The 26,224-nt window shown below is 45.3% G+C and overlaps 1 protein-coding gene across 2 annotated transcripts; it reads left to right on the top strand.

The window, feature by feature from the left end:
* Positions 1-313: 313 nt before the first annotated feature.
* On the top strand, positions 314-18,441 carry TYROBP (transmembrane immune signaling adaptor TYROBP). 2 transcript variants are annotated; one of them, XM_061596496.1, is made up of 5 exons: positions 314-536; positions 10,104-10,124; positions 11,040-11,177; positions 13,531-13,568; positions 14,682-18,441. In XM_061596496.1, exons 1-5 carry the CDS (start codon positions 476-478, stop codon positions 14,751-14,753), a joined length of 330 nt encoding a protein of 109 aa, XP_061452480.1. In that variant the 5' UTR covers positions 314-475; the 3' UTR covers positions 14,754-18,441. The 2 variants fall into 2 exon arrangements, with proteins under 2 accessions (XP_061452480.1, XP_061452479.1); XM_061596495.1 differs by having other exon boundaries at positions 11,016-11,177.
* Positions 18,442-26,224: the final 7,783 nt, after the last annotated feature.

Below are 26,224 nucleotides of genomic sequence, written 5' to 3'. Positions count from 1 at the left end.
AGGTGATCTTTTAGGTGTCCTGGTCCCAAGCTGTGCAAGGTTTTGTACACCAATACCAGCACCTATTACTTAGCCCAGTAGCTAACTGGAGCTGGTGCAGTTCTTTTCCTTTGACCTGGGCAACAAAATGTCATGCAGTGGCCCGCAGAAAAAAAATAATCTCTCTCTCTCTCTCTCTCTCTCTCTCTCTCTCTTTCTCTGTGTGTGTGTGTTCTTTCTGACTGTGGACTCACTTCCACTAGGGAAGTAGAACACTGCCCACAGTCTGACTCCATCCCCTATGACATCTCCCTTCCTCTTTTCTGAGGTTTCCTGCCTAAAGCAACTTCAAATACTCCTCTCTTGCTCTTTGGCCAGAGACAACCACTGCTGTCTCTGGGGTCCTGGCTTCCGCACCCTTGGGAGCCCGGAATCGGATTATCCCCAGGCAGGGAGACGTCAGTATCAGACCTATCCCAACTTGGGAGGTTTCGCCATGGGCTGTCCAGGATACTCCGTCCTCCATGTTCTCCTGGGCTTGGCTTGGGTACAGCTGGGTGAGTTGGATCCAACACCTCCCATCTCCTCCTATATCTTCGGCCTCCTCAGAGTTTCCTGATCCCTTCCCTGTCCACCGTGGCTCCCTCTTCCTCGGCTAGGATCAGCCCTTGGCTGACTGGCCGCCCCTCGACAAATGTGATATCTGCACATTTTCTTGTGCTACACAGTGTGGCAGCCACATAGTTTCTCTTGTCAGAGCTCAGGACGAGCTGTCCTAAAACACATGCAGGTCCCTCCAACCTGACTGACTGATACCACAAGCTGGATTTTGGAGTTTCAAACCACCACTTGCTGTCATCTCTCGGAGTCTAAGTAGTGTCTCCGTGGCCTGTAACGTTATTAGAAAACCTCCCTCCCTCAGAATTTGAGGGCGAGCTCCGACATGCGTTTGGACTAGATCTCCCATGGGGTCCTTCCAGGCATTCTCTCTTTCTCTGCCTTGCCCTTTTGTTCCCTCAGCTTTGCACTCTCATTTTATCACAGGGAAGGGTGGTAGCTCACTGGTAGGGCATCGATTTTGTATGTAGAACGCTCCCATTTCAATCCTCAGGCATCTCCAGGCAGGGCTGGGAAAGATGCTTGCCTGAAGCCCTGGAGAGCCACTGCCAGTCAGTGTAGACAATATTGAGCTAGATGGACCAACAGTCTGACTTGGTATTAGGCAGCTCGCTAAGGTCACAAGAAAACCTTCTGTTCCTGAAGATCAGCTTAGTGGTATGTCTCGTCAGCCTGTTCAAACAAGATGAGGACTCTCCAGAGGAAAGGAGGGCTCAGCTTCTCTTCTCCGCTTCTCCCTTGGCAGAGAGAAAAGTGGTTGTGGGGAGAGGATGGTAGGGGAGACTCTCAACCAGAGCAGTAACTTTAAATGCCCCTCCCCATGTGGCCAATGCTTTAAATTGGAGGACGTTTTGGGGGACTGAGCTGCCCATCTCTAACCCAGGGGCAGCCAGCATGGCAAGCTCCAGATGCTGTTGGACTCTGCCACCCATCAGTCCCAGCCAGCATGGGCAACACTGAGGGATGATGGGACTTGTAGTCCACCAACATCTGGAGAACACCACAATGGCCACCCATTTCTGAACCTAACCAGTACAGTGGGGGAGAAGTGGTTATGCTCTCCGGCACACTGTCTGCAAGAGTTGCTTGTTCCGGTCTTTGTTGGGCAGAGGTGGTAAAATTATTCCATCTGTAGCCACCACGTCTTGCTTTCATCAGGGTTGGGGCTTTCTGTTGTTTCAGACATTCTGTTCCTAGAGGAAGGCTTTGCTCAAGCATAATTCTCATTGAGCAGGAGGTGGGGGATCTTCTTTGTAAAAACACACGGCAGAGGAGCTCCTTCGAGTGCGCAGAAGCCTCAATCTGGAGGGTGGGTGGCCCCATTTTGTCAGCACAGGGCTGCCAAGTTTACAATTTCAAAGCAGCTGTGGGCAGAATGTACATCGGATCAAGTAGATCACCAAGGATTTCAGACTCCCGATTGTCTAGAAATAACAACACCTTTTATTTTTCTGAATAAGGCTGCTGAAACACACAAAGCTTGGGAGGCAGAAGCAGGAGTGGATTCTGGTGCGAAAGGACTGGGAGCTCAGTTGATACTGAAAATAACTTCCTCGGCTTGAGATATACTCCTTCATTCTAAGAGCATGTCTGCCCTCCTTTCTCTGTTTATACACTTGGCTCCTGCTGGTGGACCTTAGGGTTCTAGGAAACTAGATCCCACAAGCTTGAAGTCTGCCCACTGCTGTTTTAGAGGGACTGATGTTAAGGAGCTATTCTATTTAAACGTTATTGTCTTGTTTCACTGACTCAGGCAAACTGTGCCGTGAGAGTTGCAATTACTCCAAGATAAGCATAATGTACCAGTGTGTGCACCATACCTCCTGTGTTCTCTTGCTGCTCCAGAAATTGACCAGCCTCTATCTTTGCTTTGCTAACATGAAACTGACCAGGACAGCTCTCACTTTCTCCCACTGCTGGGGGGGGGGGAGGATCCAATACAATCAGGATTAGAAGGTGAAAATGGGGGATTGGGTAGGTGGGCACTGTGCAGAGAGAAATCTGCTTTCCTTTATTAAAAATGATGATAAAAATATTGTTATTTTTCGGGAGGAAAGATCAAAACACTAAGAGCAGGAGGTAGTGGCAAACAAACATGGAAAGGAACCGCCTGCCAGTTCAACAAAATGAGATCAAACCAGCACCAACAAGCAGACCTCATCCCTAATCAGCCATGAAGTTATGAGATGGGGGTCCCATTCTTTGCATCTGAGTGACAATGAGAGTTATTACAGAAACTGTGGTAGTAGCTGAAAGTTGACTTGATAATGGTGTAGATTGGGGATGGAGAACCTTAGGCCCAGGGGCTGAATGTGGCCCTCCAGGCCCCTTGGGACTCTCCCCAGCCACCCCTCACCAGCCCTGCTGTGTCCCCTCCTAGAATGTTTTGCCCATCTGAAAAGTGTCCTTGAACTCTGATAATGCTTTTTGCTTGTCTGGATGGAGGATAGAGGGTGTGTGTGTGTTGTGTTGTGGTGTGGTGTGGTGTGGTGTGTGTGTGTGTGTGTGCATGTGTGTGGGTGTTGTGGTCTCTCTCTCTCTCTCTCTCTCTCTCTCTCTCTCTCTGTGTGTGTGTGTGTGTGTGTGTGTGTGTGTGTGTGTGTGTGTGTGTGTGTAGAAACAAGCCTAATGTACAAAGGTAGAAATAACATTCATTGCTCTGCCCAAAGCCTTGGCCATTTGCTCTGGATCCAAAGCCTCAGGCATGTCACTCCAAAACACCTTCATTTGGGGCTTTCTGCTGGATAAGAAAGAATCAGGGAAGGAATGTAGCTCTGCTTTGCATACAGAAGGTCCTAGGTTCAATCCCAGGCATCTCCAGGTAGGGCTGGGAATGTTCCCTTTCTGAAATTCTGGAAAGCCACTGCCAGTCAAATTTAGACGATACTGGGTAATGGACCAAAGGTCTTTCTCTGTATACGGCAGTTCCCTATGTGCCTACCATTGATGAGAGGACCGGTGACGACAGCTTACCACCATATGGGTGGAACTTAGGGATAGGTTTATCTGTCCATTTCAGTTTCTCTTGATTTCTCATCTTTCCAATCTTAAATTCATCTCTCCACATTGCCACATCAGGTGGGGAGGCGGGATTAAGGCATCACAAAAATTCACCAGCATAAATTTGTAAATTTCTCCTAATGTGCAATTTTGCTTATTATACACGTTTTTCCAAAGCAATTTCTCTTAAGATAATGCATTTTTGTACGATGCTTTCACTTTACACACTTTCAGTATGCACACTTTACCCCAGTATATGCACTTTTGTACACTTAGCTGGAGACTTGCATGGCAAAATTCAGGGAAGTGCTAATTTTGAAGGATGACTGTGTTTTGGTTCACATATTGTTTTGGAAAGTGCATTTTCAGTAGATTTGCCTTTAAATGTAAACTAAATTGAATTTCTCCCCCATCCCTAAGCGAGGTAAGGCCTGTGCTGCAGCAGCACCTCACCCAACCCCACTCCTCTCTGCTAACAGAGGCCAGCACAGATGGGCCTGTGCTGTATCCTAACACCATTGGGGTGGGGTGGGCAGCTAGGATTGTAGCCTAAGACTGCAATGCCTCTTTCTGTCCCCTTCTATCTTTTGAGAGATAGCAATTATCTTAACTCTAGCAATTATCTTTCCCTGTCTTTGATAGTAGCATAAAAACAGTGTCAGCTTGGTGCTAGGGACCTGGCAGATGCCCATGGATGCCAACATCTGGCACCAACCCTAGATATACAGACGATACCATGCTACTAGCAGAAACCAGTAATGATTTGAAACAAATGCTGATGAAAGTTAAAGAGGAAAACACAAAAGCAGGACTACAGCTGAATGTCAAAAAGACTAAAGTAATGACAACAGAAGATTTATGTAACTTTAAAGTTGACAATGAGGACATTGAATTTATCAAGGATTATCAATATCTTGGCACAGTCAATAACCAAAATGGAGACAATAGTCAAGAAATCAGAAGGAGGCTAGGACTGGGGAGGGCAGCTATGAGAGAACAAGAAAAGGTCCTCAAATGCAAAGATGTATCACTGAACACTAAAGTCAGGATCATTCAGAACATGGTATTCCCAATCTCTATGTATGGATGTGAAAGTTGGACAGTGAAAAAAGTGGATACGAGAAAACTCAATTCATTTGAAATGTGGTGTTGGTGGAGAGCTTTGCAGATACCATGGACTGTGAAAAAGACAAGTAATTGGGTGTTAGAACAAATTAAACCAGAACTATCACTAGAAGCTAAAGTGATGAAACTGAGGTTATCATACTTTGGACACATCATGAGAAGACATGATTCACTAGAAAAGACAATAATGCTGGGAAAATCAGAAGGAAGTGGAAAAAGAGGAAGGCCAAACAAGAGATGGATTGATTCCATAAAGAAAGCCACAGACATGAATTTACAAGATCTGAACAGGGTGGTTCACGACAGATGCTCTTGGAGGTCACTGATTCATAGGGTTGCCATAAGAAGTAGTCAACTTGAAGGCACATAACAACAACAACAAACCTGTTTATACAAGTGGTAAGCTGCAGAAGTCAACAGGGGCACATTTTTTCCCACACACTTGTATATGTGCAGAAACAGCTTGTGACTTTGTTCAATGTAACATGTGAACCAGCCTACTGCCTTGCTGGATCAGTCTAAGGGAAACAACCTATGAATATCCCTTACCTGGGAGTAATCCCTGTTTAATACAGTGAGACTTACTTCCAAGTAAACATGGATAGCATTGTACTGAATCAGTCCATGCAACCCAGTATTCTGTCTCCAACAATGACCAGCTAGATTCCGCTGGGGTAATCTGAAGTAGAACATGATGCTGATGGATAATCATCCTCTATGGTTCCTCTCCAACATATGATAACCTACTGCCTTAGATAATGGTTTTGTTTCTAAAATGTGATAGATCTTATGGAGTTGCCTCTTCTGAAGGCCCATAATCTGAAAGTGGTGTTATATAGCAAAAAAACCACCAAATTTGTCATGTGAGATCTGCAACCAGCTCTCATAGTTGGTCCCCACCCTCTTTAAAATGGTTCTCTGGCAACATGCGCGTGTGGTAATCTTGATCAGAGCACCCATGTTGAGGGACAGATTATTTCACCCTTCCCCCCAGCCATTTCCCGCATCAGAAATCCTCCAAGCTGTTATCAGACCTACAACAGGACCAAAAAAGGAGGGGTGTTCTTGTGTTATGCTTATCTTTTGTTTCTGCTGTAGCAATAATATCAGCATCAGCCTCGTTGGACAAGGGCCGCACCTCAGTAACTGAGCAAGGGAATGAGCAAATCTGTCAATTTTGGTTTCTCTCCATTTCTAATTTTTCCACTCTACAGTTCTCTTTTCCTAAAGATACAGGATCAGTCTCCAGGCATGGTAGACGTTGGAAGCAAAAGGAGACAGGATGTTGCAACAGCAAATACAAGCTTCTATATATACAGAAATAGGAAGGGCACTTGACACTATTAATTCAAGATCTTTTCAACACGAGCTACAAGGTGGGGGCTACAACGAGGGCCTAGACAAAACTGGGCTATTTGCAACCATCTATTCTCTATTCTCCGCAACCTTGGAAACATGCCAGTTTCTGACTCTGCTGAGTCGCTTTCATTTTCCTCGGCTTGAGATTCCATTGTTCTTGTTAGCACTTATCTCTTCTGCCATGACTCTTAGCCTTGGTGCTGGCGAGTCCTTGCCAGCTGGGTGAGATCAGGAAAGGCTGCCTGAGCCTTCCTCAGTAACTCCAGCAGCCAGCTTCGAGGCTTCAGGGGACACATCTCTGTAACCCCCTCAATGTCAGTAACCCCTTCTCCATTCCCCCATCCTTGCCGGAAATTCTCCTTGGAGCCCATGATACCATCTGCCTCAGCCAACATGGCCATTGGCCATGGAAGACAAGAGCTGGAGTCCAACAATATCTGGAGGGCCACAGGTTCTACACGCCTCTTTGCATATGATTGCTGCCTTACTCCCTAGAAAGTATGCGCCCTGGGCATAGCCGGAATAAATAAATAACTTCATAAACATAGGCTCCTCACTCTGCAAGAGCTCCCTCATCAATCAGGAAGAAAAGCAATGGGGAGAGTCTACACTTTCTTTCAGGTGCCTGAAAAGGAAGCCAACATTGTTCCTCGCCAAGGTACTGCCATGTGAATTATTACCCACTTCATGGTATTGGTACAGCTGGTATAGCACAGTAGGGAAGAGAGCCTGGCTGGGAGTCCAGAGTCTGTGAGTTCAAATCCCCGCTCGTGTCTCCTGGGTGTCAAGGGCCGGCTACATATCACCCCCACAGTGAGTGGCTCAGGGGTCACATGCCCTGCCACCTGTGCAGCCGTGGGCAACCTGCATAGTCCCAAGGAGCCCAGTTGCCCCCCAGCTGACAGTTGTGGACAAGGAAAACGCTGGCTTGTGCAGCTGTGGCAAGCTGAGCAGGCCCTAGCCAGCTGGGGAGGACTAGCCTGAGAGGGAGGCAATGGTCAACCTCCTCTGAATACCGCTTACCATGAAATCCCTATTCATAGGGTCGCCATAAGTCGGGATCGACTTGAAGGCAGTCCACTTCCATTTCATGGTATTGGCACTGCCCCCACCTGCTGCTCTCCTCACAACCCGTGCACCACCCTGCTCACTAACTCCACTCTGTTCCCCTCTTCCCAAGTTACCAGATGATGGGGGAAGACCCCCTTTTGTAAAAAAAAAAATGATCAGGAGCGGCCAGCTGGTACGCTGCAATGTGAAGTGGCAGAGGAGGCTGCAACCGGCCACCGCCGCCACCTTGATTTCCTCAGAATGCCTCTGGGCTCACGTTGCAGCACCTTTCACGTTGCAGCATGCTGGCTAGAAGAAGGAAGGATGTGTCCATGAGTGGCTGCATCTACTTGCCACCGCTGCTGTCCTCATCATCTGCCTCTGGGTGGGCATTTGCCCCTTCCTGATCCAGCGGTGGCATCCTAAAGTTCGACCCTAAGTGGCGCCACTGATTCTCATCATTGTTTAAACCTAGGGAAGAACATAGGAAGCTCCTTACAGCAAACCTGGTGTTGCTTGTTTTGGCTAGCAGCCGCTCTCCAAGGTCTCACCCTTTCCCATCACCACCTGATCCTTTACAACTGGAGATGCCAGGGAATGAACCTGGGGCCTTCTGCAAGCAAAGCAGGCGCTCTACCACCGAGCTATCCAACTGCATCCCCCCAGGTCTCTGTGATGGCTCCCACCGTAGTAGTCTTTTGCTGATCCTAACCCTTCTTCCCAACTTTTCTGTGCTTGTGCTTTACATACTACACAGCGTGTATAGGATCTTGTGCCTTGGGGCCAAATGTGGTCCTCCAAGTCTCTTTATCAGGCCCTTGGAACTCTTCTCACACCAGATGCCCTCTGCAGCCACACCCCTCCCCATCCCTGCTTCACACCCTCCTTGAGTGCTTTTTGCCTGGCTGCAATGTGTCCTTGAGCTCTGATAACGCTTCCTGCTTGCATAGATGAAAGATAGAGGGGGAGGTGTCTGTGTAGAAATTAGCAACATTTCTACGCATTGCTCCACCCATTTTTGCATGTGGCCCAGAAGGAAACGAAATTGCTGATGTTGCAGTTTGAAGTGGAAGTCCAGCATAGGGGAGAGGGGTGTCTGAACCCATTTCCCATTTCCGTTTTTCCCCCTGCAGTTTTTTTCCAGCCACAGACCTGAACTTACAAGATCTGAACAGGGTGGATTTTCAACAGATGCTATTGGAGGTTGCTGATTGATAGGGTCGCCATAAGTCCTAATTGCCTCGAAGGCACATCACCCACACAAAATTGCCTCCCCAGCCTGCTTTTACCCCTTCTGGGGGAAATATGCAATCCTCTCCCCAGGAGGCAAAAATACCTTGGAGGGTCCATTTTTGTAGCAAAATTGTGTGAGGAGGAAGGTGAAGAAGCCCTTCTCCTAAGCATGCTGGATTTCCACTTCAGATCACAACATCAACTGCTGCATTAGGTTAAAAAAAAAACTCCCAGCAGAATCACAGAACTATATATAACATTCCGTTTCCACGCTCAGTTTCCACATGATGAATTCCAATGCATCAGCTGACTGCAAAAGGCTTAGAGCTGGATCCTGATTTCTCTACAACAAAGCAGACTTTCCTGGATGCACATGCCCCCTTCCCACCACCAGGCAAGAGTCCAGCATCTATATGTTTTCTTATCTGCTCCAGCACTTATCCTGCTCAGCAGGACGATATTAATGTCAGAGAAACCTCTACATTGTGGTCCAGTGCACATCTCTGTCCCCTCTTGATTCCAGCTTGATAGATTAGTGGGAGGGAGGTGGAGTGTGTTTTGTCTGTTCAGTTCATCCTGTGATCACAGCTTGTGGAGTGCAGAAATTGATCATGAGCACATTACAGAGCAATCCAAATCATGGGAAGCTGGCAAGAGGAGTTTGGCGGAGGAAGAGCTGGTGGAAAGCTCCGTGAGGAGTCTACCAGCATGTCTCCCAGCTGCCATTCAGCAGGAGGAAAGGGGAGGTTGGCACCAATGGAGTGACACTTGCATGATGCTATTGGCAGCAGCCAGTGGGAAGCTGCCTTAGCCAGTAGTGCCTAGTGGAGGGGTGCCTCTGCTCAATCCAGAACACACACACACACACAGCCCAGTGCAAGGGGTGCCTTTTCCTGTCTTTCAATTTAATCCAGAAAGTGGCTCCATTTGTGGTATCAAATGCTGCCACTAAATCTAAAAAGGCCACAAATATGTACTGATAGTGTTTTCATTAGCTTCATTTCACAATAGAAAACACTGATCAACAATAGTATAATTTTGCCTAAATCCAGGTTTTACTCTTTTTTTTAAAAAAAAAAGTGCTTTCTGTAACCCATGGTTATGATTTTTGAAGAAGCAATGTTTCATACAGTTTAGCTGGCACATCTATATTGGTCAATAGTTTCATACAATTTAGCTGGCACGTCTCTGTTGTTTAATAGGGGTAGAGGAGGAATTTGATTGAGTTTGCATGTAAAGGTGAACCTACCTAATTCACACTTTCCAAAACAATACAAGAACTAAAGCAAAGAACTTAAGGGAAGCTCGGAGGATGGTGACAAGGGAGAGGGCCTTCTCAGTGGTGGCCCCCAAATTATGGAATGATCTTCTTGATGAGGTGCGCCTGGCGCCAACACTATTATCTTTTCCGCGCCAGGTCAAGACTTTCCTCTTCTCCCAGGCATTTTAGCATGTGTTTTTAAATTGCTTTACATTTTTAAATTGTCTTTTAAATTGTTTTTAAAATATGTGTTTTAAATTTGAATATATATTTTTAATGTTTTTAGTTACTGTAAACTGCCCAGAGAGCTTTGGCTATGGAGCAGTGTATAAATACAACAAATAAATAAATAAATAAATAAAAATAGATTGTGTGTGGACGACACAGAAAAAAAACAAGTACTCAGTCTCCACTGATTTTAGAATAAAAGATTCTATGCATGCAGCCTCAATCTCCCCCTTTTTTCCTCTTTTTGTAGGAGTCACGCAAGCACAGAAAGGTAAGACCCCCATTTTATAACATTTGCTGCTGCAACTTTGTAAAGAAATGATACAAGCAGGAGATGGGAGCATGCAGCAAAGAAATGTTTATGGCTATGCAGCTCCAACAGTGATATTTCAAAGGGGTAGCTGCCCTTTCCAGTTTCAAATCCTTTGTGGTTCGTCCAGAGTGCTTTACTACAAACAGCCCCTTGTGGAACACACTGGTTTCTGGTTTTGTTTTTTTATTACATTTATACCCCACCTTTCTTTTCATGATAGAAACCCAAGGCAACTTACATATGGTTCCCAGGCAGTCTCCCATCCAGACACTGACCAGACCTGACCCTGCTTAGGTGGCCTCATGTACCTTCAGACCATAGCCTGGGTTGCTCTCACAATCAAGGCAACCAACCTTGTTTGGGGAAGTCAGGTGCCCAAGCCCCACAAACACTGACAGTTGCCCAATGGCAGGGACAGGGAACCTGTGGCCCTCCTCCAGATTTTTTTCATTTTTATTTTGACATTTATATCCTTCCTTTCCTCTAAGGAGCTCAACAGGGTGCAATACATGATTCCCCTCCTCCCCATTTTACCCTCGCAACAACTCTGTGAGGTAGGTTAAGCGAAGAGACTGATTGGCACCCCGTGAGCTACAGAGCTGAGTGGGGATTTGAACCATGGTCTCCCAGGTCCTAGTCTAATATTCTGACCACTACACCACACTGGCTCTCAAATTGTTGGATTCCAACTCTCAGCTAGCATGGCCAGTGGCCATGGAGGATGTGAGTTGTAGTCCCACACCACCTGGAAGGGGCAACAGGTTCCTCACCCTGGCTCTATAGGCCCTATGAAGTGTTTTAGTTTTTTTAAAAACAAAATCCCAGGGACTGCTGCTCTCTGTTTCTCAGGATTCCACTGCTATTTCTTCCCAGACTGTGGCAACTGCTACCAGCTCAGTCCAGGCGTCATTGCAGGCGTGGTACTGGGAGATCTGTTGCTGACTTTACTCATTGCATTGGCTGTTTACTATGTGGCCGGCTGCATCTACCAACGCCAATCAACTAACAGTGGTATGTAGTATGTTTGGCCATTCCTTTCTGCGAAATGGCAGTGGTTGACATTGTATGCATGTACATGGCTGAGACAAGCAGCTTGAACACATGTTACATGGATGTACACTGAATGCTCACTGGGGAGCATGGGATTGCACCAGCTGGCCCAGCTCCTCATCTACACAGTTTAGCATAACATGAGCACAGAACCTACTTGCACAAAATCTGTACAGTCCCTGCAAAGAGTAGGGTCCCAGATTGCCTCCCTGTCCCCGCCAAACAGTGCAAGTTCAGTGTACAATGCACATGGCTGGGCTAGAAACTAGACCTGAACTAGAATTTCTCAGAATACTTTTGTTTCTTAGAAAATCTCTGAGATTTTTCTTGTTCTTACTCTCCAACTCCTTCCCATAGAAAGACGTCCACACTGCATACTTTTTTTCTGAATTCTTTTTGTGATAACCATCATCCCCTCCCCTTCCACAATGACCTGGAATCACACTAGGCCTTGGGGCATTGCGGAGGATGCAAAATGATGGCCAGGCTGACAGTACAGTGGCTTCCGCTTCTGCCACCATTTGCACCGACAAAAGCAACAAAAAAGGAACAGAAGGGGAGGAAAAAGACCTTATGGGAATGAAGAGAAAGAATCTGCAAGTAATTGTGAACTCCAGGCCTGAGAAACTGATGGAGAATTTCTCCTCCTCCTCCTGAGAATTTTTTTGGTGAAATGATCCCCCCAATTTTTCTGTCCATAAACACGGTGGAGAATTTCGAGGGACCATTTGTGCACAGCTGCCCTAGAAATGCAGAGAGAAATGGATACAAGAAACCCATTTTCTCTCTGCAGAAGGAAAGATACAAGGCTGCATCTTTTGCCCGCACAGACGGTAAGGCAGGTAAAGCAGCTGATTTTTTTTTTAAGCAGACAAATGTCAGGAGGAGAAACCAGTACCTCCCACTAGTGCCACTGACTGCGGCTCCCAAGCCTGCTTTTTCATAACTCCCTTTAATAGCGAATGCACGTGGTGAGTGCCGACATGATTCAAGCCAAAATGGGGCCACTGAAAAACAAGAGTAGCATATCAGCACATTTGGGGGAACTCCGAGATTTACAGACGTAAATAACGTCAAAATTTTACAAAGGTTGGGGAAATGCAGACCAATGCAGACTGAAGATGCCACAGAATGTTGGGCGTTAATTAGAAAAGAAAAAGGGAGGATGGAATGGAGTATCCTGGAGGAAACCATGGCTGGTTGTAGATATACTGCAAACTCTTGTCGCAGCTCCTACTTGATTTTTATTTTTTAAGTCATGGGGGAAGACTTGGAGAACTCTGTGTAGCTTCTAATTTGGTCCTCTTCACGGAGCTGCAGCCTTTCGCTGAAGCCTTTTAACCACAGCCTTGAGCTGCATCACATCCTCTGATAGGGGGTGGGGTGGGGAGGACAAAGTAACCTCAGCTCCCGCCTGCTGAAGCATTCTCTCTATTTGCCTTTGAGGAAAATTGCTCAGGCTGCAGAGGGTTAGAAACGTCAGGGTGATCCTGGCTGTTCTTGGCTTGCTGTTTGCATGAGTCTAGCAAGTTTTAGCCAAGACTCCACACATGGCTTTGGAGCCTGGACACTTGCAGCCAAACCAGGCACCACGATGGTGAACCTGTGTTTCTTTTCATATCTATGTTCCGTTCTTGTGTAAAACATGGGCTGGGAGTCTTCCTTTAACACACAAGTTGTCAGTCTGTGACCCACAAGCTGCAGGCAGCCCCTTATCTTCTTCAGTGCAGCCCCCACAGCCTGCTATGCCTTGCCACCATGTCAAGTTACCTTCAGGGATTACGTTGCCAGGCCACTGAAAGCCCCCCTCTCCTCTGCTTTACAATTTGTTTAATTTATTATCATTTTTACCCCACCCTTTTTCCAAAACTGGAACTCACGGCGGCTTCCAGATAAAAGAACACATATAATTAAAAGCATACAAAAGTCTAGATTAAAATAGAATTAAACTATTTACAGTATTAAAACCATTCATACATGGTTTTACAAGCCTCTTCATCTCATGCCGTTTGGCTTTGGCACATCTAGTGAAGCTTTTAATGTTGAGTCTGGTTTCACCGTAAGAAAAGGTCCTGGCAGCCACAGACACCTGGGAGGAATTATTCCTGCTCAGACACATAGCTGACAAATCTTGATAGAGCTCTATCAATGGCCAGAGTCTGGTTTGTGCTCGCTGAGGCTGATGGGACTTGTAGTCCAGGACATCTGAAGGGTGACAGTTTGCCAAAGGCTGATCTACACAGATGGGATAGGAAAAAGAACCATTGATTGATTGATTTTTCCCTCACATCCACGCACTTCTTTTTCTTCTCAGCGGACTTGAAGAAACCTCCTCAAGAGTCCCAGTATGAGGTGAGTGTGACCATGTGACTCCTAATGGTTGGCCTGCTGAGTAGGCTCCTTGCGATGAGCCAAGCGGTTGCCGTGATGATGAGCCCTGAATTGCTGCCATACTGCGAGACCGCGGCATTCCTGATCTGACTCACCCTTTCCCTGCCCCACTGGCTACTGGTTAAAGAAAGTACAGATATCCAGGAGCAAACGTCATGTTTAGTTTGGCATTTCAACTCGATACTATCACGGAGTAATTGGTATTTAAAATATCTTTCCCAGTTATATGTGAGCAGAGCCATCTGACGTAAAAAAAAAAGTGTTTGCTCGTTTCCACATAGCCTTTATGTCATAGAGCAGGAAGTTAAGAAAAAATGATGGCCTTTTCAAACCTGGCAATGGAAAGTTCCTGTTTATGATGAGATGCAGTTAAAAAAAAAACAACCCTGCTCTCTAACGGCTCTTAATTAACGTACAGCAGGGATGGGGGCGAAGCTGTGGGTCTCTCAAAGCTGTTGGACCCCAACTCCCATTATCCCGGAGCATTCGCTGTGCTAGCTGGAGCTAATGGAAGATGAAATACAGCAACATCTGGAGGGTCAAACCCTTGGGATAACCCCCACCTCCCACCATCCTTGTCCTTTCCCAGGCTGCACAGCTGAAATACTACAGGAAGAACCTTTGGGTACCCATGACAAAATAACTCTGCGACTTTTGGGATGATGTGACTACAGGATGAACCTGGTGTCTCTCTAACCCTACCACTCCCCCTCTTTATGTTCTTTGTGGGTGACACCAGTCCCGAAGCTCTAGATGCTTTGGAATTACAACTCTCACCATCCCTGAGCGTTGGCCATGCTAGCTAGGGCTGATGGGCAGTAGAGTCCAACAACATCTGGACTGCCACTGGCTTCCCATCCCTGCTCTAAATGCTAGCTGATCCAACAGCTTTTATGCCCTGCTTGTAGATTTCCTGTAGTTACGTGACCAATATTGGAAACCACATTTTGAACTGGATGTCTGATACACTACAGCAAGACTCATTGTAGGATTCCTTGAGGAAAGGAAATTACTCTGGAACCAGATGAATAATGAAGAAATGCCTTGACACGCTGTTTCTTTCTTACCTTACAGGAACTTCAAGGGCACAGGATGGATATATACAGTGACCTAAAGAGTTCTGACCCTGGGACCAGTTATAAATAACCTTCCTCTTCCGTATTGCTCTTTTGAGATTTAAACCAGGAGCTTCTACATGCAAGATATCTGTTCAGTCTCTTCTCCTCAGCAGACCTACCCTGAAGTGGGACTTTAAGGCAGGCTTTTAAACTGTGAACTTTCATTTGATCCTTCTCAATATAGAGCTTCCTCCATAGAGATCATCTGCTCTCTTTTATTGTGGGGTGTTTTATTTTGCTTTCCCCACACGTATCGACTGCAACCTAGTCAGAATTGCCACCAGCTGCAACCCAATGCAGAGTTCGGGGTGGGGGAGGACATGTGAGTAGAGATGGAAGGATCTCTCCGTTTTGGTTCTGTTTCTCACTTTTTCAATCTTAAATTCAGTTCACATTTCTATAGCTATTTGTGATTTAAAAAAAAAACTCCTCACGTAAACTCTTCAGCGTATTAGTGCGAATTTCTCCTAATCAAAACATTTTTATGGTTTCGATTGATGTACACATTTTTGCAAGCAGTTTCTCCTTGCAATGCATTTTTGCATGTTATCTTCACATATTCCTTTTTATACACGTGTTCCCCTAATGTCTGCATTTTTGTAAAAACTGGTTGGAGAAATGCATTGCAAAATTCAGATACATGCAGATTTCAAAGGAAGGCTGTGTTTCAGTTCTCATCTTGTTTCAGAAAGTGAGAAGTTGATAGATTCGGACTCAAATGTGAACTGAATGGAATTTCTCCCACATCCCTGCATGTCAGCCCAGTGTTCTTCAATCAGGAGCCCCTTCTTCAAATGTAAAAGCTCTGGCTGATAGCCAAATGGCACTGCAACCTGGGTGATGCTGTACCATGCATGGGGGGGGGAGAGAATTTTGATTCAGTTCTCATTTGAAGGCAAGCTTACCTAATTTACAATTTCCAAAATAAAACACAAACCAAAACCCAGCCATCCTTTGACATTCATGCTTCTCCAGATTTTGCAGCGCAGTTCTCCAATCAAGTCATGTATACTGAAATGCATATACTAGAGTCAAGGGTGCATATAAATACATGTGTTAGTGAGAATACCTACAAAAATGCATTATATTCAGGAAAATTGCTTTGCAAAAGTGTGTATAGATGAGAGAAAATTCACACGAAAAGACTGCTGAATTTTCAAGAGGATTTAAAAAACAATAATTTGCAAACTGATGTGGAAGTCTGGAGAACTAAACTTAAGAATATAAAAATGAGAAACTCAGGGAAACCAAAACTGACGTATTATTTGCCCATCCCTAGTTATGCATGGCATTGATTGGATCTAAGGCACAAGGCACATGCACCCAAGAAAGATGTGCCACACAGTTCCTATTGCCCCAAGGACCAACAATATTTTTTTCTTATGATGTTCAGATCTCTTTAGGGCACAGTCCATTAAGACATTCTTATTCCACTGAAATGAATGGGAGCTGCACCAGGGAGCATAGAGGAAAGTTGCCTTACTTTAGCTCAAGCTATTTGTCCATCTCTAGAGAGCCAGTGTGGTGTAGTGGTTAAGGTGTTGGACTAGGACCTGGGAGACCAGGGTTCGAGTCCCCACATAGCCATGATGCTCACTGGGTGACCTTGGGCCAGTCACTGCCTCTCAGCCTCAGAGTGAGGCAACGGTAAACCCCCTCTGAATATCCCTTACCATGAAAACCCTATTCGTAGAGTCGCCATAAGTCGGAATCGACTTGAAGGCAGTCCATCATCATCATCATTTGTCCATCTAGTCTTGTATTTGTCTCCTCTGACAGGCAGCAGCTCTCCAGGGTCTCAAGCAGAGGATTTTGTCCCATCATCTGACACATGATCCTTCTTTTTAACTGGAGATGCCAGGGAGTGGACCAGGGGGCTTCAGTCTGTAAAGCCAGTGAGACCTGGGAGACCAGGGGTCAAATGCCCACATAGCCTTGAAGCTCACTGGGTGACCTTGGGCCAGTCGCTGCCTCCCAGCCTCAGAGGAAGGCAATGGTAAACCACCTCTGAATACCCCTTACCATGAAAACCCTATTCATAGGGTCGCCATAAGTCGGGATCAACTTGGAGGCCGTCCATTTCCATTCACCCTCTCTCACACACCAGATTTGTCAGTTTCTTTATGTAAGCCATATCCCAAACTTTGACTAACTGAAACTACAATGGGTGAAATGGTACTTTTCAAATCCTGACAAATTGTCATTCTGGCTGCTCTTAACAAACGGATTGTCATTTATTTATTATTTATTTATTAAATTTATATCCCACCCTTCCCCCCAGAACTAGCCCAGGATGGCAAATACAAACGCAAAAAGCACTTTAAAACATCTTAAAAGCAAAAGGCTTTAAAACGTATTAAAACAAAACATCTTTTAAAACATCTTAAGAACAAAACATCTTAATAAAGCAATTCCAGCACAGACGCAGACTGAAATAAGGTCTCTACTTAAAAGGCTTGTTGAAAAAGAAAGGTCTTCAGTAGGTGCCTAAAAGGTAACAGATAACAAAGATGGTGCCATGTCTAAATCCTGTTCTGGTACATGGACCTTGAGATCTCTGAATAGTATTATAGGGTCTCTAGGAAGATCATGTCATTTTGTTTCTCACTTCTGTTAATACAGAATCCCCAAAATTTTGAATCATTGGACAGGTCCACATGATATGAAATATATTTGCTCTGGATGTTTTATGTTTCCAGCATTGGCCACTAATTTCTGGATATATTTTATTTAATTGAACTGGTGCCATATACCACCTGCTTAATAATTCATTTAAAATATCCTTAAGATGCACAGAGTAAATCAAGAGACTTTTTCCCCCCAATCCAGCTCTGTTTATCTGCTGAAACTACAGTTGACATTTCTAGTTTCCATTTAACTTAGTAATTATGACCAGAGGGCTCTAAAACAGTTACTGTCTTATATATCCCACCCAAGAGTCCTCTGACTGGGCTAATGGATGTAATTAATATTTTAAAACCTGTACAGTCTCCTAATGAACCATGAATCCATAACAATTTAGCTAAATATTTCTTTCAGTGCACATTACAGGACTTTTGAGACTACTTCCTGAAACTGCTATGTGTGACCCTCACACATAGGGATAGGGAAGAAATTAAATTCAGTTCACATTTATAGGCAAATCAACCTAATTTTCATTTTTTGAAATAATACGTGAATTAAACACAGCTATCCTTCAAAATTTACCATTCTCTGAATTTTGCAATGCAGTAGTGTGTAAAAAAATGCATTATAGGAGGGGAAACTGCTTTGTAAAAATGTGTATATTAGGCAAAATTGCATACAAAGATCCTTATACTTATGAGAAATTTACACTAAAATACTGATGAATTTTCATGCTGGCTTGTTTTTTAAAAAACATCGCAAAAGCCACATTCACAGTGGTTCTTAAACTTGTTTTTCCCCATGGACCACTTCAAAACTGCTGATGGTCTTGGTGGACCACTTAGGCAACATTCACACAAAACATGATTCCACTATTAGTCCACTTTAAACAGTCATGGCTTCCCCCAAAGAATCCTGGGAAGTGTAGTTTGTGCTGAGTTGTTAGGAGACTCCTATTCCTCTCACACAGCTACAATCCCCAGAGTTCTCTGGGAAGAGGACTGCCTGTTAAACCACTCTGTCCACTGGAGCTCAGGAGAAAAGGAGCCTCCTAACAACTCTCAGCTCCCTTCACAAACTACGTTTCCCAGGATTCCTTGGGGGAAGCCATGACTGTTTAAAATTGAATAATAGTGGAATAAATGTACAGTGTGAAGTTGGCTAAACTTATGTGGAAATGTGGAGAACAGAACTGAAGAGTGGAGAAATAAGAAACTAAGAGAAACAAATTGACAGATTCACCCAATGTGCTTGCCTTGGGCCACTCTGAGCGCAAGCAGGATTTTCTTCACCTCCCATCACAGTTTGCCTCCATTCAAGCCTTCTCTGAACCCCTTGGCATCCTCTGTACATGTTTTGGGAATGTGTTACATCCAAGGAATCAGTAGGGCTGGTGTCAGCACCTGGCATCCTTAGGCAGCTGCCAGGGCCCATTCCTAACATCTGTTTGGGGCCCCTCTTTAATTTTTTTTCACTCAGCCCAGCACTCCAAGAAATGATGGGTGGCTGGATCCAGCTGCTCTTTCATTCCCCACAATGCACTGGGGCAACACTATGCTAGGGGTATTAGGGAAAATGAAAATGGTGGCTAAACCCAGCCCGCTGCTGCTTCCACAACAGGCAAACCCACCAGGACCCACCAGAAATTACTTTGGCTAGTGCCCCTGATGTAAAGGGAATACCTCTGGGAAATCTACATCAGATCGACAAATGTTTCTGACTCCAGTAGTTTTAAACAAGCAAGTACAAGAAATTCTCTGCCATGACTGTGCTAATAATGTTTCAGCCCTCAGTATTCTCCTCTGTAATTATGAGTATTACATTGCAATCCTATACATGTCTATTCAGAAGAAAGCCCCACCAAATACAACGGCATTTATTTCTAGGTGAGTGTGCACAGAATTACAGCCACAGCTGGTTGCCTTTGAACAGGTCTTTCTGCAGCTCAGTTTTAGAGTCTCGTGAATGTAGCAATTAAGATGTGTATTGAATAGGCATGTTACTCCAGAGTATGGCTCATGATCAAAATTGCTGCAGAAATGTGGAGAACTGTATTAAAGATTTAAAAAAGAGAAACCAAGAAAACCATAACTGACAGGCCCATGTATCCCTACTTGACACTAAACTACAGTCCCCAGAATTCTTTGGGGGGGAACCAACCATGGTAGTTAATCTCCTGTTACACTGATAAACATTTGTAGTCTGGATCTGCCTGGCAAGTACTGATGGTTAGGATCCCAGACTCTGCAGACATGATAAATATATTCAACAGTGGGAAGCACAGAAGAGTGATTAAAGCCCTGATATACAAAATAAAGAATTCTGTTTTATTGCCAGCATCACTGTGTGAACAAGCTGAACAGGGGTGATCTGGCAAAGCCAGAGAAAACACCCGTAGAGAACAAGAGATGCAAAGCTGAAGCCATCTACTTGAAGAAATGGGCCATGTTCTGTTCTTGAGACTGGCCAGGAAGTCAGTGTTGGCTCATTATCCAGAGTGTGATGTGTTTGTTTCTAATCTGATCTTTCTCAGTAGGAGCAAACAATGTGAGACCATAGACAACTTCCTGCTGTCACTTGCTAGGAAGGTGGAGCTTGAAGGCAGCAGAAGAGGGATTTCTGTTCCCTTCTACAGTGAGGACCCTGCCCTCCAACCTGGAGGAATCAGAGGCTCGGACAAGTCGGTTGGATGGGAGGGGCCATAGATAATTAAACTCCTCCTACATGGCAGAGAACTACATGGTGAGAGAACTAGAAAAGGTCCTCAAATGTAAAGATGTATCACTGGACACTAAAGTCAGGATCATTCAGACCATGGTATTCCCAATCTCTATGTATGGATGTGAAAGTTGGACAGTGAAAAAAGTGGGTAAGAGAAAAATCAACTCATTTGAAATGTGGTGTTGGAGGAGAGCTTTGTGCATACCATGGACTGCAAAAAAAAAGACAAATAATTGGGTGTTAGAACAAATTAAACCAGAACTATCACTAGAAGCTAAAATGATGAAACTGAGGTTATCATACCTTGGACACATCATGAGAAGACATGATTCCCTAGAAAAGACAATAATGCTGGGAAAAACAGAAGGGAGTAGAAAAAGAGGTAGGCCAAACAAGAGATGGATTGATTCCATAAAGGAAGCCACAGACCTGAACTTACAAGATCTGAAAAGGGTGGCTCATGACAGATGCTCTTGGAGGTTGCTGATTCATAAGCTCGCCATAAGTCGTAGTCAACTTGAAGGCACATAACAACAACAAACATGACAGAGATTGGTTCACTGCTGTTGAAGCACAGGATTTTAATACAGGAACATAGGAAGCTGCCTTATAACGAGTCAGACCATTGGTCTACCAATATTGTCCACTCTGACTGGTAGCAGCTCTCCAGGGTTTCAGGTAGAGGTCTCTCCCAGCCCTACCTGGAGATGCTGGGGATTGAACCTGGGGTACCTTCTACATGTAAAGCAGATGCTTCGCCACTGAGCTACCGCCCTTTTCTTCTAAGAACAGCATCCTTTCTGTTTTACCCACCCACCTGTCAAATTTGGCTCTTGAGGCCGATCCTGAGCCTGTGGAATCAAAAAGGTTCCCCACCCCCATACGAGACCATTTCGTTCTACAAAGAGAAAAGCCTGGACGTTCCTGGGCTGCTCTTCAGAGCTTCACATGACTTGGGGATGTACTGCCTAGAGTTTAACCTTTCAAATGTTCAGCTAATCTATATCCAAGCAGTCAACACAGATTTGATGTATAGGTGTCAGGGGCTATGAGTCTCCAACTGGGGCTATCAAGCTCTGAGAATGGAACCTTACTTAGTGAGCTACCATGGCATCTTCAAGCTTCAGCATGCTCTACAGGCACAGGCAAGAACAACAGTGTACAAAAACTGTCACCTACAATCAGCTGGCAGTTGAAAGTCTCTGGATTGGCCAGGCCTGATGTTCTGATGCCTCCTTGCTGGCTTATTGACAAGTTCTGTCCTAGCTGAGTAGCGCGCAGTAGCTGCAGTATTACCACATTTCCTGTCTCTTCTTAGAACATGGTGAAATCAGCACTGCAGTCCCTGTTGTGTAGCTGAAGCCACAGCCCAGCAACAAGCGCATGAAGTGACTCACATAAACCATCTGATCTTTTTTTCCCCCCTTCCTTCTTTTAAACTTTGTCTGTCACACCAACTGGCTGATCACTCATCCTGATCAAACTCAGCAATCCCTTCACTACCTGACACCATAGGAATCTGCCTCATACTGGATTACAACTATTTGTCCATCTGACCCAGTAATTCCCAAACTTTTTTTCCCCCATGGACCACTAGAAAATTGCCGAGGGTCCTAGAGGACTACGTAATGATTTTTTTTGCCTGTTGTAGCAATTGTAATGTGCTGTGCATTGGGGGGGGGAGGTAAAGATTAACATGGATCTGGAACATGAGTAAGGTAAAATCAGCCAGGGGAGAAGTTTCAAGGGAGAAGCACTTGGCAGGGTCTCCCAACAAGGGGAAGCCATGACTGTGTTGAAGTGGCATATGAGCTCTTTAAATGTACCCTACATTTAAAGGGGCCCTAGATGGGTCTTGTCAGCACCGGGACCTGGAAACGTCAAAGCCATCTTTCCATCCCCAATTTCCTCTGGACAAAACGTCTTTGTGAAGCCCTGCTTTTGTATTTTCACTATTTTCATGCACTTCTTTCGACTCCAGTTGCTGAAAATGATGAGCCTCTGAAAGCCCTTCATCACAAGACAGGGAAACTTGCAACGTTTATTTTTATCTTTGGATCATATGTGCCAGATATACACCACACAACCCAGAGCATCATGGAGAGACATAACTGCTAACCCCACCCAAACTGTGACTTTGCAGAATAAAATGCAGTTTCAAGAACTGCAAGCCTGATGCTTGAAGCAAATACAAGCTGGATGTGAAGGATCCCTGTTGACAGATGCAGTACTACCATCTTGAGGCTACAGGTGGAATAGCTGCTCCAGGCAGAGAAAAGGGAGTCTTGTTTCCACCAGGCCAAAGCATTGGGCTGGACCTACCATTAAGCAAAGAGAGATCGCAACCTCGGGTGGCAGATGCTGAGAGGCAGGAAGTGGTGGCAATGTGATGAAGATAGGGATGGGGGGTTCTGTTCACATTTAAAGCCAAATCTATCAAATTCACACAAGATGGAATGGGAAGGTGCAGGGCCGGCTCCAGGAATGCAGGGGCCCTTGGGCATTAGCCTGCCCCGGGCCCCTCTGCTTCCCTTCTGCGATCCCGTGGATTGCAAGACGGGCTTCCGAACCGCCCGCCATCCCCCACCATCCCCAGCGCATCACCTACCTTTCTCTGCTGTTTGCGCAGGGTTGCCATCAATAAAGATGGCGGCCGAGGTTTCCATAAGGGACTGAAGCCTTTGCCACCATCTTGGTTGATGGCATGCAGCGCGCACATTGCTGCCATCAACCAAGATGGTGACAGAGGCTTCAGTCCCTTACGGAAACCTCGGCCGCCATCTTTATTGATGGCAACCCTGCGCGAACAGCAGAGAAAGGTAGGTGAAGCGCGGGGGATGGCAGGCGGCTTGGAAGCTCATCTTGCAATCCACGGGATCGTGGAAGGGGAGCGAAGGGCCCCTCAGGGGCCCCCCAGGGGCTCCTAGAACTGCGGGGCCCTCGGGCCAGTGCCCAACCTGGCCGCCCTTTGGAACCAGCCCTGGGAAGGTGCCATCTTGTCCTTCCCTTCAGGCAGCAAAATGTCTTAGGCCAGCCCTGCCATTGTGGGAAGCAGGATTGTGGACTAGATGGATCTTTTGGGCTCATCCACTCAGGCTCTTCTTATATCCTTATGTTTCAGAGGGAGCATGTACCAACATTGGTATTGCACCACAGTAACAATTTCAGCCCAAGGAATTTGTAGAAAATGTTTCTGCTAGAAAATGCAGAGGTCAGCTTGACGACTCAGCCAGTGAGTTTCATTTGTACATTGGAAAAGAAAGCAGATCCCAAGTCAGTTTAGGCTTCACACGCAATCAGTTATTAGATTAAAAGCAGAGCTTGGAAAAGTTACTTTTTTGAACTACAACTCCCATCAGCCCAATCCAGTGGCCATGCTGGCTGGGGTTGATGGGAGTAACTTTTTCAAGCTCTGATAAAAGATCTAGAAAGCATCTCCAAAGGGTAACCAATGTCAAGGGGGAAAAAATCACACTAACAATTTTTGGCGTATATTTTCTATCCCAATGAAATTTCCAGTGTATGGTGGGCTAATTTGGTCCCCAGATAACATTTTTGTCTGTGGTTCATGAAGAAGCATGCTTGACAATACCCAAACACCCAGAGCCAGAAACATTTATTCAGAAGAGGTGGGATATTGCTTTTTGTTGACCTGTCCCTGACCTTTTTTCAAGGAAAAAACAATGGCCTGTTCTAACGTTGTCTGGGGTAGTCAATACACCCCATTGCATTTCTGGGACTTTTGGTGCCCCAGGTGGGTTTTTTTTTCCCCTGAAGGAACATGGTAAGTGGTAACCGGGTGACATTTGGGGATGTTGTACTGGTGACCATTTGTGACAATGTCTTAGAAAGACTACCCTGAAGGTTGACTTATGTCTAAATACCACAATCGAAAGCACACCAGGGTAGGGTTTTGCCCCACAAAATTGGATATTTACTGGTTCTATTGTCTGCTGACCAATCTTTTGTTATTTAAGAACAGCATGTTTTTCACTACGAAACCATTTGTTGAGGCTAGATCCATCAGCGGCTGGTTCTATCATTTACTCTCCTTCCCACAACCATTCCCTTGCCTTGTCAGCAGTAAATATGGCAAACAATGTAACACCAGATCCAGATCCCAGCATGCCTAGTGCTAGTATATTTCTATTAACAGTCCTGATACTGCTAAATAGTTGTCTGATAAAGACAACTACAATTTCACATTTATTTTGCGCTAGGTGCTGTATAGAACACAGAAAAAAACCAAGCAGCTGTGGTCACATCCACACCGCACATTTAAAACACATGGCTTCCCCCAAAGAATCCTGGGAACTGTAGTTTGTTAAAGGTGCTGGGAATTGCAGCTCTGTGAGGGGCAAACTACAGTTCCCAGGATTCTTTGGGAGAAGCCATGCACTTTAAATGTATGGCTGTGACCTGCCATATAGCATGTTAGACTATTTGTCCATCTCGACTAGAACTGCCTGCTCTTCAGAGTCACAGGCAAGAGTCTCTCCCATCAATTGCGACTTGATCCTTTTTTAAAATTGGAGATTGCAGGGACTGAACCTGGGACCTTCTGCATGCAAAGCATGTGTTCTACCACTGAGCTATGAGCCCTCCCCAGAAGAAAAAAAATGGAATCTCCTACAGCAGGGATGCCTAACACCAGGCCAGAAGCCTGATCCAGCTTCCCAAACAAATTTCTCTCTCCCCAAGACTTCACTTATTTTGGAGGCAGCAGCAAAAGGGAAAGATTAATGTAGCACTGGGGTGGGCAGAGAGGTTTACATTACTCCTCCCCGGCCAGACCCCTGATGGGGATGCAAATTGTCTTCTCTCAGTCGATCAGGTCAATCATCTAATATGCATCCAAGGATGGGGAAGAAATTTGATTCAGTTCACATTTAAAGGCAAATCAACCTAATTTGCACTTTCCAAAACTACACAAACAGAAACAGCCATCCTTTCAAATTCACACTTTCGCCATGCATGCCACTCTCCAGCCAAGTAAGGTGCACAAAAATACAAGCACTAGAGTAATGTGTGCATAAAAGTCCATATATTCATGAAAATTACAAAGGTGTGTTACATTAGGAGAAATTTGCACTAAACTGCTGGTAAATTTTAATGAGGACTTTTTTTAAAAAAAAAATCACAGACTGATCAGGAAGTGCAGAGAACTGATTGGAAAAAATGAGGAACTGAGACAAACCAAAACAGACAGATCTGTGCGCCTTTATTTGCATCCCATGCAATTTTGCCTAATATGCACTTTTTTGCAAGCAGTTCTTCCCACCAGAATGCATTTTCTTATGTTATGTGAACTGAACCAATTTCTCACCCATCCCTAGCTTCAGGTAGCAGGCTGGGAGCAGCGGCAGCTGGTGACTCCATGTCACTGGAGCAGTGGAATCCATGCCGGGTTTTAGTCTGAACATTTAAGCTGTCCAAGGTGCTGAACCTATTGTGGGAATGGGTTTCATCACCTTGGACAGCTTCTTGAAAGTTCGGACTTAAACCCCAAGCAGATTCCATTGCCCCACTCACATGGAGCCACCAGGCACCATGGGCTGGGAGGTCTGCTGCTAGTGAGAGTAGGCCCCAATCAGCTGGATATATCTGCTTAATTTTAAGACAGCTTCCTGTTAGCTGGTACAGTTTGAAAATGTTGCTTAAAGAAGCAAAGGGACAGGGAAGATGTCCCTGTCTGGCATTGATTACAGTGTTCCTTGCATAGGAATGTCCATTTTTCCCAAGGAGGGTGAAATCAAGGTTGCCCCCACCTCCTCCTTCATGTGCATGCAGGAGACTGGATAACTGGAGAGGCCACTTCTATAGGCCAGCTGCCAAGCACAAACCGACTATCTGACCCAACCAGGGAGAGCCAATTCCACCAAATAAGGACTAGGGGTGAAACTTCACCCTGAACTAACTATACATATCCGTGGTGGCTGGGTCCCGTTGAAACTGGTAGGGCAGAAAGCAGGGTGACCAATGGTAAGCGGAGCCAGAGCCAATGACAGACAGAGTCAACCAATTCTAATTTTGTCCCCATCGTCTTCCCTGCTGAGTTCTACAAGGGCAAAACTGAAACTGAGGAGGAGGAGGACCGGAGGTGCCACCCAACAGACTGGTTATAAGTACGAAGGTAGACAGGTGGGAGCTGAT

The sequence above is a fragment of the Rhineura floridana genome, chromosome 15 (genome assembly GCF_030035675.1).
Source record: "Rhineura floridana isolate rRhiFlo1 chromosome 15, rRhiFlo1.hap2, whole genome shotgun sequence".
Taxonomy (NCBI): Eukaryota; Metazoa; Chordata; class Lepidosauria; order Squamata; family Rhineuridae; genus Rhineura; species Rhineura floridana.
This window is presented reverse-complemented; position numbering and strand designations above follow the sequence as displayed.